Source organism: Amia ocellicauda, chromosome 3 (assembly GCF_036373705.1).
Source record: "Amia ocellicauda isolate fAmiCal2 chromosome 3, fAmiCal2.hap1, whole genome shotgun sequence".
Classification (NCBI taxonomy): domain Eukaryota; kingdom Metazoa; phylum Chordata; class Actinopteri; order Amiiformes; family Amiidae; genus Amia; species Amia ocellicauda.
Window position 1 is genome coordinate 16,264,389 of NC_089852.1, and position 16,412 is coordinate 16,280,800.

The 16,412-nt window shown below is 37.7% G+C and overlaps 1 protein-coding gene across 3 annotated transcripts in view; it reads left to right on the forward strand.

Annotated features, from left to right (window-relative positions):
• Nucleotides 1-16,412, forward strand: part of grip2b (glutamate receptor interacting protein 2b) — a 129,035-nt gene that overhangs the window by 30,064 nt on the left and 82,559 nt on the right. Inside the window, exon 1 of one of the 3 annotated variants that reach the window (XM_066698317.1) lies at nucleotides 10,615-11,530. The exons of the other annotated variants lie outside the window; for them this stretch is intronic. Within the exon in view, the coding sequence (XP_066554414.1) occupies nucleotides 11,491-11,530 (40 nt within the window). The 5' untranslated portion in view covers nucleotides 10,615-11,490. Of the gene's footprint in view, nucleotides 1-10,614; nucleotides 11,531-16,412 lie in introns of those variants that run through there. 3 annotated transcript variants of the gene reach the window in all.

Here is a 16,412-nt window from a genome sequence, read left to right on the forward strand (position 1 = left end):
TGCTCAGCAGCTGTGCATTGCTGTGCTGTGCTGTGACTTACTCTGAATTTCCAGCATGTCAGATGTTAACTAGCTGGTATTAGGAATAAATATCAGTAGTGAGATTGGCCTTGTGTTTTTGCCGAGGGTAAAATAACATATTATGGCAAATCTCAAAATATAATGTTTATGTTCCTTTGTCATCAACAACAAAAATCAGGAGCTTGACTTTATAACTCTCCTCTTTTATATAAGATGTATATTTTGGCAAGACAAAACTATTTGCATGTTTAATTGCATCTGTTCTGAAGCTTCTGAAAATGCACTGCATGTGAAAAACGTTTGACTGGCAATGTAAGCTACAGTAAAAGACATGCACCGTATTTTAATTCAAGAAGTTCACCTTTCAGAGTCTTAATAGAAATTTCACCTTAAATAAGTAACCCCAATGAAACCAGAGAGCTAAAACTAACAGGATCATTAGAGGCAAGCAGGATTATGGTGTTTTGTAAGGAAAGCAAGACTACTTTGAACATTTTAAAGAGGGATTAAATTGATGCTCCAGCTTTCAAGTTAAGAAATGTTTATGAGTGAAATGCCTGTAGCGACTTTTCACAATTATATAATTGCCACTGGGACATAAACACTGTTTAATAACATTTTCTTGTACCAAATGCAAAACCTCACTGGAGGCCACTGCTCAGACCTTGGCTTTGTGGAAAACGCAGCAGATCTGATTGTGATCAAAGGGAAAGTTGTCAGGCTTTTATTTCAACAAGCAGATCTGTGAAGTAAATTGAAAACTTTATTTGTTCCCAAGCTTTGCATTTCCAAACACAATGAATTCATGATCTCATAAGGAAGAATATTTCAAGATCTCCATTTACATATTTTCATCACTGCTGCTTGATAAACATTGCCAATCTAGGCCTGCAATTCTGTATAGGAATTAAAGATATTAAGATAGCAGTCTTTGTATTTTTTGCTCCCCTGATTTCTTATCCAGGGTTCCATGGCAAATACTGTGTGTAAGAGAAATGTCCTGGGACTTCATTCATTTTTTCATGGACATTGGTATCTTTAATCAGTATTCAGGTGCATAGAGTGCTATGATTGCAAATAGCACTGCACATTATTCTTGCTGGTTTAACTTGCTTTAGGAAGTGAGTTTTCAATACAGTTCTCATTCTCTGTCTTGACTTGATGTAGCACCAATCACAGAAATGTCCAGTGCAGGGCCGGCCGGAATAGGCAAATGCTAGGAGCGCCGACCACCCATAGTGGCGTCCACAGGGCCGGCCCTCCCATTAGGCAAGATTAGGCAGCAACAATTGGCTGCCTTCCTCCAGTGTGACAATTGGCTGCTGTCCTCTGACGTCCCTGACAAACACCATCAGCACACCTCCCCCCACCAACCCACGGGTAGTGTGAAAGAAACACCATCAGCCAATGCCCAACCCTCCCCCAGCGTGAACTAGCACCGTCAGCACCCGTTGGGATTTTTTTGTCTTGGCTAGGGCGGCAGAACATCCAGGGCCTGGTCCAGTGGTTTGTATTACAGAGATATAAGTGTATGTGACATATAAAAGTCATTTGTAGCTAATGCTCTCCCTGGAACCAAAAAACATCAAAAACTGCAACAGCTGGGAACTGACACAAGAAATAAATATGGCAGGCTGTGCCTCTGTGACTCCGGAAGAAACCATCCTAAAAGACCTCTGTGTGCCTTGTGCCTGCAGTGAAATTTCAGTTTGGGACTTCTCTAGATTGTGACTGCATGACTATGGACTGAAGAAAGCCTCTGAAGTATATCACTGGAAAGCAGTGTTCAGATGTTTAGCAGTTAGCCTTCCAATTGCAAGCTTCCCCATCTGAGCAGAGATCATAAAAGAACAATACTGTCTCGGGGGGGGGTCCGTAATTATCTTTCTTGATGTGGAGCTACCATTGCTTCAGGGGGTGGAGGTTTTGTAACTTGGAAAAAGTTACATCTGCGATTGTACAGACACAGCCATTCATATGGTTAGCACTGATTATTATTATTATTATTATTTGTTCTGTACTAATTTTACTTAGAACATGAGCATAGTGTCCAGTTTCCATGAGCCACCTTGAGAAGAGAAATGTATTCTTCTGTCAGATGATCTGCTTTAAAGGTGTTCACTACCGGTCAAAAGTTCTAGAACACCCCCATTTTTCCAATTTTTATTTAAATTTAAGCACAGTTTTTAAGTACAGTTTCCTACACCATCAAAAGGCACTTGGAAACTGGAGAAATTCTGACAGGAAGAGGTCTGGCAGACCCAAACCACAACAGAATCAGAAGACAAGTTTCTGAGAGTCAACAGCTTGCATGAGAGGCGGCTCACAGGACAACAGCTTCAAGCACAGCTTAACACAGGTTAAAATAAGCAAGTTTCAACTGTGAAGAGAAGACTTCGAGCTGCAGGTTTGACAGGTCGAGTGGCAGTAAGAAAGCCATTGCTAAGATGGCAAAATACGATCCAGAGTCGGCGACACTTTTGGGATCTCTTGGGATCCATTCAATAGCTTCCTTTGTCCATCGTTGATTTGTTCTTCTTGCAATGTGTCTGGCCAATTGCTATTTTAACATTTTCATACTTTCAGTGATGTCACATATTTTGGTTTGTTCTCGGATCCATTAATTTGTTTTTCTATCTCTTTCTTGTTTTTCCAAGCATATATCTTTCCATGCTTCTTTGTGTCTTCTGCGTCGTCATTTTTGCAATAAGTGACCAGGTTTCACAGCCATACGTGAGCACTGTAAGTACTATGCATTGATCAAATACTTTTCTCTTCAGGAAAACAGAGCTGTGGCAGATAGTAGGGTTTCAAAGCCTGGTCCTGGAAAGCTACATGGGCTTCTGGGTTTTATTCCTACCAAAATGTTGTGAGCTGCTTGGAGTAGCGCTGATACATTTCTTCAACTAACTAAAGGCTAAATCAAGTAGGGCTGCAGCTATCGATTAATGTGATCATCGATAATTCTATACATAAAATGATCGACTATTCAAATAATTACAACAACAAAAACATTGTTTTATTAACAATGCATTCTTATGGGGTCCTGGTGTCAACATGGCATCCTATTCTCGAGTTCGCTGAACTCTGTAAATACAGGGCTCTGATTGCCCTGAGGAGGACTAGACATTTTACATTACACTTAATCACTTCAACTCCAGATAAAAAAATGAAAAACCTTTCCCAGGTACCAGATTTAGAAAATAATTATAATAATGATTGAAATGCCTGAAATTGCTTTAAAATGTAAATATATGATGAATGAAATACAAAAACAATAACCAAATTGTGTTTTTCATTACCCCTTTATGCTCCTGTGTACTACATATCCAGGTTCAGTAAAGAGATAAGTACAAGGTTTTTTGAACATAGAAAACAATGCAAATGCATTTTTTTGTTTACAATATTATACTTTATAATAAATAACGAACTTTTGTAATAAAAATAATAAACACACTAAAATGAAAATAAAAATATTAAACAATAAACTGAAACACTAATACACAAAACACTGGAACTCATAAGAAAATAAACAATACACTGAAATGCTGTAATAATAAGCAATGAACATTATTTATCAAGTAAAACTCAATCTATCAAAACCTGTGCCTTCAGCGGCTTGTTCTGTGCAATGTCTTGAAATGTTCAATACAATAAGTTTGGAAGACAGCGCTGCAGATGCAGTGGTGGATCTGGTTGCCGCAAACTTTGCTTCATTGCCTTGTTTTGAGCAATGTTTTCTGAATGTAGCTCGCCACAGCACTGTATATCTCTTGCTAAAAACGGAATAAACTACAACTAAACAAGTACAACTAATAACAAAACTATCAATAATAATATAAAACTGTATTTATATACTTGTAAAAGGTGACTGGATTGCTGCAACAGACAGAAGACTAGACGCGCACAGGTACATGGAGGCTCTAAACACAATGTGATTGGATAAAAACAATTCACATTCTACAGGATCATCACTGGCTTTGGGAATCACATGAAACTACATGGCACTGAGGGTTTTCATGTGACGTGCATGTGTACATCATGGTATTGAAGTGGTTAAATGCTCAGCCCTGTTGTCCTCCATAGCGCCCGGAGCCTACACATGTAGAATTAGACGTGCTTGAAACATATGGAGGGTGATCAGTGCCAAAATTAAGATGAACGTGATTATGAACATGAAGATGATTATTAACATGATGATGAACATGATTATGAAGACGAACATGAAGATGATTATGAGCGTGAACATGGAGATGATTATGAGCACTGGATAGGACAATACGCGCACTGGTCCCGCCCACCAGCTCTGATTGACAGAGTTCAATGTTTTGTCACATCGGAAAAAAAAAGAAATACAAGAGACGCTACGAAATGTATAAGCGCATTGAGAAATGTGAATAGCAAAGAGACAAATGGGAAATAAATTAATAAATAATAATAATAATAATAATAATAATATATATATTGAAACTAATTAATGTATAAATGCATGTTTAAATAAATAAACAAATACTTAGATGAATAAATAAATAGATAGCCCTAAATGTCCATGTATTTGTATAATCGTGTATTTATTTTCTCTGTGTATGTATTTCAAATGTAAGCTTGGATAGTCCTCCATACTCTGGTGGGCGTTACCCAGTGCTCTGGAGCCTCGCTATGGCGCTGCGGTGAATGTGCATTGTGACGCGGCAGAGCGGGGTTCGAGTCCCGCCGAGTCGTTACGTTATGAATATCGCCTTCCTATATCTTTATGTTTGTGTACTATAGCTCCACAATACATTGTATAAAGCCTATATTTATTGCAATAGAGTAAAATCTAGGACTTAATCTAACACCTCCCTTTATATGTAGATACCGTGTGAGCGAGCAGATGTGTGTCTGTAAATTTTCCTGAATAAAATGGAATGGAAATGTTCAGTTTTAACTTCCATTGAAACACGTCTGTCCGCCATCGCTCTGCGTCTGACTGCCGACCACTTTCTATGGCAACATTGTAAAAGCGGACAGTCTGCATCTTCATCTTCATCAGTGGTATTTTTGGGGTCCAAATTATGATGTATGGATGTTTTTTAGGTATATTTATTTATTTATTCGTCTATTTATTTGTTTATTTATTGTTATTATTATTGATTATATGATTATTTATCATGTTATTTATTTCAACATGTATTTATACATTCATTAGTTTCAACATGTATATATTTATTTCCCGTTTGTCTCTTTGCTATTCACATTTTCAATGCGCTTCTACGTTTCGTAGCGTCTCTTGTATTTCTTTTTTTTCCGATGTGACAAAACATTGAACTCTGTCAATCAGAGCTGGTGGGCGGGACCAGTGCGCGTATTGTCCTATCCAGTGCTCATAATCATCTCCATGTTCACGCTCATAATCATCTTCATAATCATGTTAATAATCATCTTCATGTTCATAATCACGTTCATCTTAATTTTGGCACTGATCACCCTCCATAGAAACATAATCCACATGTCTTCCACCGCGGCGCACGTATGCGCAATATCCCACATGTCTCTCATGTCTCACATGTTTCTCCCAAGGATATTGGGAGAAAGGGCTCAGATCAATGATACTATTAAGAAGGGCTTAGAGGCAACATAGCAAAATGACTATTCGATGGCTGAAATAGAAGTCGATGTATTTTACTAGTCGAATAAGTCGACTAATTGTTGCAGCCCTAAAATCAAGATTATTGTGATCTTTAGTCACTGCCTCTTGGCTGTTGTATAACCTTTAGGTTTTGGGCTACTTATAGAATATTTATTCTACTTATTTTTACTTACAAAATGCATTTCAATGGTGTAAATAATAATAATAATAATAATAATAATAATAATAATAATAATAATAATAATAATAATTTTGCTACAAGTATTGATTTTCTTTTCCATTTCTTATTTAGACCGCAACAAATTAAGTATGAATTATTTCTGTGGTGGAAATAGATTGAATTTTCAGTATTTCTGCTCTGAGGTGATTTGCTTTTCTTGTTGTCTTCTGTATAAACTAATTACTGATTTCGCTGGATTAAAAAAAAAAAAAAAAGCACTTGTCTGTTGTGGATTGTAATGAACGGAGCAGCTGGGACTGCAGTATATTGAACTATCTGCCAACACAATCAAATCTCATAATTACACCATTATGAGTGAGTGAAAAGGAGTGGGCAACCTTTGACACTCACGTGTTGCCAAGGTACTTCATGCCCTGCTGCTAATTCATCCTAAGCCATCGTCAGAAAGCAATGGCAGAATTGCCCCTGGTCTTTGGTGTTGATATTTCGCTGTGGGAGTTCAGTAGACTGCTGTTGAAACAAGTTGTTGTGCAGTGAAATGAAGGAAATTGTTCTCCAGCTACTGTTGAGCAGTTCTGAATGCAGGTTTGTTCTTTCCAGTTCATGTCTAAAGATCCCTGCAGATCTGACACCTGTGAGAAGTCATTAAAAAATCCTCTCTCTCAGGCCCGTCAGTTATTTTAAATGAGTTTAGCTCCACACGTGAATGTGCATGTGCTGTTGATATAATGATGGGTGCAAAAAAATTAAACTCATTCTAGTTAGGTGTAACATTTTATCTTGTATTGATAATGTTCTTTAAGTATTAAGTATTTAATCTAGTATTGTTATTTTATCTGTTTGCTGAAGCACTAAATGTATATATATTGTGGATCCTTGGGGGAATGACCACTGCTCGTTAAATAAGTTCAGGAGACAGAGACACAAGGTGGGGTAATGGTATACAACTATTTAGAGTTTAGTAACGTAGAAAACGTTTAGATAACCCTAGGGATGGGATACAATTTTGTGGTTATGTACTGATGCAGAGATATAATCATGTTGGAAAATTGTTTGTTTTTGTATGCTTTCGTGTAATCTCTCCCACCACCCACCCAACCCCTTCTGCCATTGCATTTATAATGATTTGGTGATGTGTAATAATGATAGGTAGCAAGATCAATAATTCCCATATGTTACTGTATGATTATTGGATTGTCCTTTAGCTGCACTATATTCCCAGAAAAAAATTATCAATCAAGCTTAGAGCAGTTTACAGCAGGGAGATCTATGTATATTAGATTTTGTGTTTAAGTTTGCATTTTTCTCTGCAAAGTCTTTATTTGCTTTTTATTGTAGAACATTAGCTGGTTATTCTTGTTTAACTCCTTTTTTATATCTAAAGGAAACAAATATGTGTAAGCCTTTGCTTTTTTTTCTTCCTCAGTGCTTTAATGTTAAAATGTGACAGGATTAAACTGAAATTGAATGGTACTAACCCTGTGAAATTTGCCAGGAATGTTTGAAAAGAGCTTAGGTAAAATATGCAGGAGTAGATTCTTCTCTCTCTCATATTTAAGTAGCTAATTTGCATTTGATTTCATTCTCTAACCTCGATTTGCCTCAAAAAGAATCTGTTTAAAATCTGCTTTTAGGGCATGGCATAGAAAAAAAAATGGCAGCAGTCACCATCTGACAGGATATTAAAATGCACACATGAACACTAGGAGTAAGATATTAGACGTTTGAAGTGGGGGGTGAGAGAAACCATGCCAATTTCTCCTGTAGAATCACACAAAAGGGAAACAAGCCTGTCTTCACATTTATAATATCTATGCATGCGGGGGCTCTTATATCATCAATATGTTGATATAAAGTGTAAGATCTAGATGCTATCTTTCATATTGAAATTTACCAGGACAGCTTCTCGAGCAGATGTGTTTGATGAGCCAAATCCTGAAACTCTCTCCTTTCCCCAGGACTGAGTTTCACCCTACAAGTCTAGTCACCTCCTCCTCCCTCATTGGTGTATTGTGACGATAATTCCTCCTGACAGCCTACAGATCGCCGTGCCATTACAACTCTCGGCGGCCGCCAGCTCCGCGACTGGAATCCCCGTTGAACTAACTACAGTTATTCTGTCATGTCTTGTGAAACGCATTGAGCTGATACTAGGGCTGAAACTCGCAACCACTGGGAGCTGAGAAGGAGTCTCTTCACATGCACTGTCAATATGTGGGTGTGGGTGTGTGTATACAATCAAGAGATGTGCTGCACTGCAATGAACAGACTTGACATAGTACAACTGCAGCAAAATACCTAGGACACAACGACTGAGCTGACATAAACATAGATGGATCTGGTCCCATGGGTTTGTATGTCATGCAGGGCCTGATACCGATTAACATGGAAAAGGCTGATGGCAAAGGAACAGTACTAGATCAATCAATCACATCAATCAAACAGTTCTTTGTATAGCAGCGTTTGCATCAAGTTGCCCAAAGAATACTTCCCACCCTAAAGCTCAGTAAAGAAATTAATAAAGAAGGAAAGAGAACCACTAGGCACAGAGGGGAGAAAAGCATTAGGATAACAGAGACTGCTATAGGAGAAAATAAATCTCAGGTCCTTGGCTTATGGTTGCCTCCCCATACTGGCCATATAACTGAAGTACAGGTGCTCATAATTACCATGGCCCCGTAAATAGATAAGTAAGAACACATTTATTTTCTTTCTGGCTAGTGTTTTTAGAATGCAAGGGCTACAGCACTTATCCCACCTTGCATTTGATCAAAGTTTTTCTATAACCGAAAACATACCGTACTCATGAGTGAGAGAGGGAGATAGAGATGAAAGTGCTGTGAATATGGGGATGGGATTACACAGGGAGAAGTGGAGCTGTGGTATTTCAATGTGACGAATGGGCAGACAGGTGGGGAAGGCAACTAGTCAGTAACTCTATAATCCCTCTGTGTTGTCTGAAGGGGCCAGGCTCCAGAAGGTAAAGGAAACTCGTAAGCTTGAGAACAGTGCTGTTTTTTTGTTTTTCTTTAGTTTTTTGGTGTTCGTTAAAATCGTTTAGCATTGAAGGTTTTTAATGGTATATTACGTGATATGGGAATAGATTAGTACTGTACCTCTGAGAATGATTAAAAATTATTCCTGATGAAGCTCTTGCTCTTTATTATAGGCAGGATATGCAAACAAACTTAAGTAATGATAATTATTTGACCTCAGACCTCTTAAGACATTGTTTGTATTAAGACTACATTGAGAATTTTGTCTTTATGAAACACACTGATACAGTATTTTACGTACTCTTTTTGAACATTGAGAATAGGCCAATAACATGTTTGTCAGTGTACTATATACATGAGAGAGAAAAAATATCATGCAAAAAGTGCATTAAGAATGGATATATTACTGCATTGCAGTGTAGTTGGAACGTTAAACTTTAGTAAACAGCATAAATCAAGTGTTGGATAATGGCTTGTTGATAGCTTCCATTTTGAACAAAGCAAAGACTGATTACATTTTCTTTTTTGGTTCTTTTGTTGTTGTGCATTTTAATAAACCTCATAAAAGCACTCCTGCCTGCTTTTCACTTGAAAACCCACATAAGCTTTTGGAACTGCAAGAGTCTGCAAAACTCTGTGTATGTTTAGTTATTTAAATGTATTTATAGTGCTTCCAGGTAATGCTAATGCTACCAACTGAGAATATTATTGATTTAATTTCATTTTAAAATGTAAATGTGTAGCAGAGCAGAAAATGAGGGAACAATCTTTCTTTTTATCTTGAGATGGTACTTCTTATACACACTGTAAAATGCAGGTTTATATATGTATTACAGAAATATAAGTGTTTGTGAGTACAACAAATGTCATGGCTGTTGAGCACTAGTGTCTAGGAATATGAAGACATCTTAAAATTCATATTGATATTGTGCAAGGAAAGTATGCTTTTAAGTTTGTCCCATGCAGTGCGTCTTAAACCAGTTACTAACTGGTATCCAATTGGCAATTTTGAATTTGAATGATCTTATGATTAGTAAAGAGATCACTGCGATTAGACTAAATTATGAGGTGGGTCTCAACACAGCAGTTCAATTTAAGAATACAGGCAGTCTTGCCATTTTCATAGGGCAGTCAACCATCCACGAGCCATTTTTTCCTTGACTAAATTTCCACCTCAGGTTTAATGACTTGATATTTGGAGGTGTAGATTCAAGCCAATGTTTGCAAACCTGCTGCTGATTTATGTTCAAAAACACATAATTCTGTATTTCAAATTTGGTGTTGTTCGTTCATGTAACTGCTGTTTTTGCAAAGTAGTCCTTGCTGTGATGAAATATCTGCTTTGGTCTCAGGCATTAGACGCCAAAATATTGCTCACAGTCTCACACTTTGCTTATATTTCCTTTGCGCCTCAAGCAGTCATAGAGTTTATTTTATAAATACACAATGAGCTTTTAAGTAAATCCAAACCCATTTAGTCCGCTATGAGGGAGTATTGGTCATGCTAGTTCAAAGATAATATTATGTTATATGTGTGTGTGTGTGTGTTTCATAGTCTCTGGGTTTGTCTATATATAGGCTTGTGGATCATTTTATTGTATTCATCTTTTTTTTAATCTGTGTATTGTAAAAAGAGATATCTGATCAGGACAAAGCATTTGCATTTGCTGGTGAATGGGAAAGGAAAGGGGGCAGTCCTAAGCAGATGTTGTGGGTAGGGCTGAGTTGTGGAGGGGGCCGTGTGAGCTGTGGGCTTGCTTCAGTACCCTCCCCCTGCAGGGAGCAAATGTGTGTCTCTCTCTGTGTGCGGGTGAGTTAATGCCTTGGAATGGAAGGAGCACCGACAATACCTTGAAGAGGGGCCACAGGGAGAAGAAGAAAGACACTTTTGTTTTTTGATTTTTTTCCTCCAAAGAATTTGGTGCCAAAACCAAGAGGGGGGGAAATAAGAACTGCAAGCCTGTCACTGTGTTGTTTCAGCCATTCTTGCAGCTTTCGTTCTGAATAAAGTAAAGTGTTTAGTCCTGGACCTTTTACCTCTCTCTCTCTTTTTATCTGTAATTGCGATATTCGAAGACGGAAACTCTACTTCCAGGGTTCCTTTAAATTTTTCAAATATCAGCTTTTTTGAACAGCATTTTAAGTTCCTCCAAAACCTGCGAGAGCACAAGCAACACCAACAATTACGACGGGAGACCTTACCATCTTTCTCAAAAGAGTGGGAGAGAAGTGGACATTCATCCCACCGATATGTTTTTGTTGGTAGGGATTTGAAAAACACTTTTCAGTCTATCTTTAGCATGAGGAGGGAGAACTTGTGACTCACGTGCTTGCATTTCAGCTCCCTGCAGGATGGTACAGCCAGGTGTTTCATGGGAGGGTTAAAATATTGAAGTTGAACAAGGTGAATTTTGTTTGTCAAGAGAATCTGTATGCTATCTTTGAAGAGGAGAAGACACTTGCTGCTTTCTGATTAAAGACGAGAGAGCAGGCAGGATCTTCTCAGTCAGTGGGTCACAGAGCTCAGTGTGAAGCATATGCAAGCAGAGAGAAGTCTGCAGGTTGAAGCTGCCTGCCTGCTGGGACACTGCACCAAAGGCCTGTCGGACAAAGGCAGGGCTGATACCACAATTAGTTGGATGATTTGACGGACAATAGCAGGCATGCTGTGTGGACTGAGAAGGGAAGTGAAGTCCGACTTTGGTAAGTTGTGGCGGCGCCTCCCGTCGATGTGTGGTAGAATCGCATCTTTTCCAGCTCAGGAGTCGTGTTGTCTTTTGCAAAGCCAAAAATGAACAGAAAGAATACATATTATCGTGTAGAGCTGAGTGAGAAAGGCAGGAGCCTGCTCCTTTTCATTGAGCACATTTCCTGCCATACAAAAAGGCTCTCACTCTTCCTGGATTAATTATGGAGTGTTTCTAACTAATATTGATGTAGCTTACGATCTAGTTTGATCTTTTAATTGCCTTGGCAAAATGAAACCAAACCGGGTGAGTTTGCCTTTTTTGAGATATAGTAGCTCTTCTTCACTGTTTCTAAAATCAGAACAATTATGTTTTAAAGGGTAAATATGTTTTATTATGTATTTTTCGTAATAGGTTCTGTACTCTTATTCCCAGGTTTTTCCTCCAATGTCCCAGTAGTAACTATAAATATGGTTTATTTTTATTTCCCAATCACGTGCACTCAAATGAGCAGCACAATGTCATTTGGTGAGTAGCAAAAGCTGAGGAAGTCATGCTACACTACATTCCCTAATGCTCTCCCAGTGGGAATGAGCTTGCTATATTGAATAATGACAGTCTGCTTCAGAAATTATATGAAGCATCAAAAAAAAAAAAAGCACAAAATTGTAATCTGTAATTTTAAATGTATTCTGTGACTAGAAGGTATGCAGGAAAATGTCCATATGAGCTGGGTTACCCTTTCTTTCTTTTTGAAGATCCTTTTCAAAAGTCGGTGGATTCACAGTCGAGTGTAATATAGCATGAAGAAAAGTAGTCACTACAGTAATGCATATTTCCCTTTCAACACCAAATAGTCTAATTCTCCATTCCATTCCCTTACAATCAAGTTGTGCTTCATTTGAATTGGAAGTGGAACTTAATAAATAAAGCATATGAAACATCACAAATTGACCTTAACCCCTAAAACAAAACACGTTGTACAAGAATGTAGCTCAGCACTGTAGCTTTTAGTTTTGCTGCAGAACCCCCAGCTGTATCAGTAAGACTCATTGTTAAGCAGAGTAGCTCGCAATTTTTGTTCAGCACATGCTTTTCCCAGTGTTTTTAACTTGGCAGTCCTTTTCAAAATGAAGAATGGGAAAGTCTTTCCTTGTGCCTACATATGTGTTTGTGTAAAGCACTGCCAGACTTGGGTTGGTCATTATGACCCAATGGTTGTTTCTATAGTTCCAGTATCATTTTGTCGCCTAGTCCAATCAATGCTGCAAAGGACCTGCACTAAACTCTGCCCCCTGCCCCCTTCCCCCCAGTGCTGTGTGGGAGCTGTAGTGCAGGGGGCTGCTGGGGCAGATTTGCCCTTGGGGAGCACTTGTGGTCAGGACTGGGCTGCAGGTGCGGGAGCTGTCAGTACTACCCGAGTCCTGACCTTCAAGCCTTCTCTCCCAAAGCAGTGCAGTTATTTTTAATTTGTTTTAATCGAAGATGTCCATCAATCAAACCTCTGCACTTTACTGCTCGGTTTACCCCATCTGTTACAAGAGCCGTCCTATTGTGATTCGTTCCTTTTACGCAGTCTGTTTGTTTAGCTTTTGCCATAATTAACTTTTACTACAGCTTTATTCTCCAAGTACAAATGCAGTAAAGGATGAAATAGAAAGAAAGAGATGGACTGATCAATGAATATAATATATATCACTGACCTTTTGAACTATGGTGTTTGTGTCCCCTCTCTTTTGTGCTTGGTGTTCTTATATCTAGGTTTGATTGTTAAGGCTATAATGTCTAATTACTGTGCACAAACTCTTGTATCAAACAAATCAGAATGCCTGCTTTTATGTAATGACAACAGCGGGATTGCATTACAGTGAAAACCCAGAAGGAGTTACTTAATCAATTGTGAAAGATGAGGGGTGGCGAGGGATCCTGAGCCCTGTTTGTATATGGTACAGTTTTCCAGGAAGCCCATCCAAACACTCGGGTAATTTAATAGATTCCAGTCGTCTCAGTGGTAGTTACAGATATGTCAGAGTAATTATATAGAGTGACCCAAACAAATTATACTGGGGATAGTCCTGTCTCTTTGCATTTCAGCGACGTGGAAGACATTGTCTTAGTTACAGGTATATTTACATAGCCGATCCATCAGCTGTAAATTGTCTCTCTTTGTTGATACAGTGTGTACTACAAGCTGCCCTTTTACGCTACATATGTGAAGTATTTGGGTTAAGAATAGCAGATTATTCTATACTAATTTCTCCTTCAGTTACACAAGAATAATTAGAATTTTATTATAGTCCCTCTAAAAAGTATAGTATAGTATAGTATAAAGTGTTTTGCAGACAAATCACTTTTACATCATTTCAATCATTGTAATTGTAAGCAGAATATTATTTTCTTGGTCTATATAGCAGCGCCTAGGAAACTGCCTAGGTTACGAAAAAATGTGATACATCTTAAAATAGAACTGCAATTCCACAGACATTCTTAGCATGGCTTCTATGTAACCTATATTTGGAATAGTGTCATTAAGATTCGTTCTTGTCTTAGCAGCTTTTAATGCATTAACATTTTTATTCAAACATACGGCTATTGGTTTGGTTTGCTTTGTGCTTCTTTTACTTAAACAATAGAAATTAATTATATTGTTAAAAGATGTTAAGGACCGCACATGTGGTGCACAGTGTGTCTGGTTCACTGGGTGCCTTTACAGCCTAAACCAACACTGGGTTTGGCAAGTAGTTCCCAGGTGGTGGCACACAGCACAAGTGATTTCTGTGGCTGCTCAGCTGCCTGAGTCAGGGCTGGGGCCCATTCCAGTTTTTTTTATTCCAGTTCGGTTTGTAATTCCTTTTTCAATTCAGTTTCAGTTCCACTGGTGCCTGTTATGTCATTGGGAAAAATATTTTGAGTTTGAATGTGGAATGGGTCTCCAAAAGGTAACTGGAATTGAAAAAGTAGAATTGACCACAACCATGCTGTAAGTTTAGGGTGTAACCTGTTCTATAGGTATCAAACCCTGAGGTTGGTGTGATCGGTGGACTGCTATGGAAAGCCAAATGATTTCTGAAATTCATTCTAATATGTATCTGAAATATATTGTATCTGAAATAACAAGAAGTGATAATGTCAGCCAACATACAGGAAGTTATTTTTAGATATCTTTACATGTATTTCAGAAATATTGAAATGATTGGCACATATCTTAAACTTAATTGCAGATATCTTATTTTATAAATACATTTGAATATATCTTGAAAACAAAGATATCTGAAATTAATTTCAAGATGTCTGAAAAGTATTTTGAGATATCTTGAAATATTTTTTAGATATCTATAAATGTTAATTTGGCTTGCCATAGACAGCAGGGAGTTTGAGTCTGCAGTGTGAAAAATGCCAGATGGCTTTGACGACGAGTATACCTCAGGAGGGTACCCTGCAAATTTGGGCGAAAAATAGCTAAAATAATGGGAATATTGGGGCAATAATTTAAAGTATCTTTTATGCAAATTGCATTTACTTTTGTGAAGTACATTTGAAACAAAAAAGCATATATTTCCTATTCAAAATGTACTGTTTGTACAATGGTTTTCAATACTGGTTCTGGAAATACTTTCAGTATTGTGAATGAGGTCTTAGTTCTTTACTTGAATACAGTAGTTACTCAATTAGACATTAAGGTCATTGTTTGTAGGTCTTTAGCCATCAGAGTTTTAAAGATGCCCATAAACAGGACAGTGAAGTGGCACTTTGGAAGTTTGGATTGCTGGGAAGGGCCTGTCCTGTGCCAGACTTGGTTTGAGCTCCATTCTCATCTTACATAAGAAAGTTTACAATCGAGAGGAGGCCATTCGACCCATCATAGTCTATTTTTGAATGTTCCCAAATTGTCAGCTTCAACCACATCGCTGGGGAGTTTGTTCCAGATTGTGACAACTCTCTGTGTGAAGAAGTGTCTCCTGTTTTCCATCTTGAATGCCTTGATGCCCAATTTCCATTTGTGTCCCCGGTCCTTGTGTCCCTGCTAATCTTACAGTTCCTTAATGTTGGCACTCTTAAAATCCTATATTTTCTTTCTTTCTTTCTTTCTTTCTTTCTTTCTTTCTTTCTTTCTTTCTTTCTTTCTTTCTACCTACTTGCATATGATGTTTACTGTTAAATTAATTTATGTTTGTAAAAGTAAGCCTCAAAAATACTGATTATTTTTTCTGTTTATTCTGCCAGATTCATAACAATGCTAAATAGACAATTTCAATAGCAAAACTTATCTTTAAAATTGAATCTACTTTTGCAGCTTCATAAATACTGAAACTCATTTTTACTTGAATTATTCTTTAAGTAGACTGATACTTAGACTGACAATATAAAATAGGTGCAAATATTAGAAGCTGTAGAATATATACCTGTATATGTATTTTAGATATGTTAGGACAGAAACAAATTGCTCCAGTGGAGATGCTTGTGAAATATTTCAGGTAATAAGGACATCATTCAGAAAGGGTATTTTGCTTTGTTTTCAATCTGTTGTAATCTCTTCAGACCACTAAGTCTTCATATGTTTTGCTGTAGAAATCTTTAGGGAGTGCTGCAGCTTTTCCCAATGTGGAATATGTCAGGATAATGGGGTAGTGGGATAGCATTGGCTCAAATGTTATAAACAAGGCTGACAACTGAATTATGAAAAGACTGACAAGAGACACTTGTTCACTTGTTGCAGCAGAGCTTTGCTCTGGAGCATCAGATGAAGTTACAACCCATTGTATTAAAATATTGATTGTTTAAAACTTTAAACAAGTCTGTATTCATGTCAGTGTATTTGTTGTTCTAGTAAGCCAATGTTTGTTGGAATGATTCATCCATTTCTCCATTACAGTGTTTTTATCGGTCACAGAAGAAAT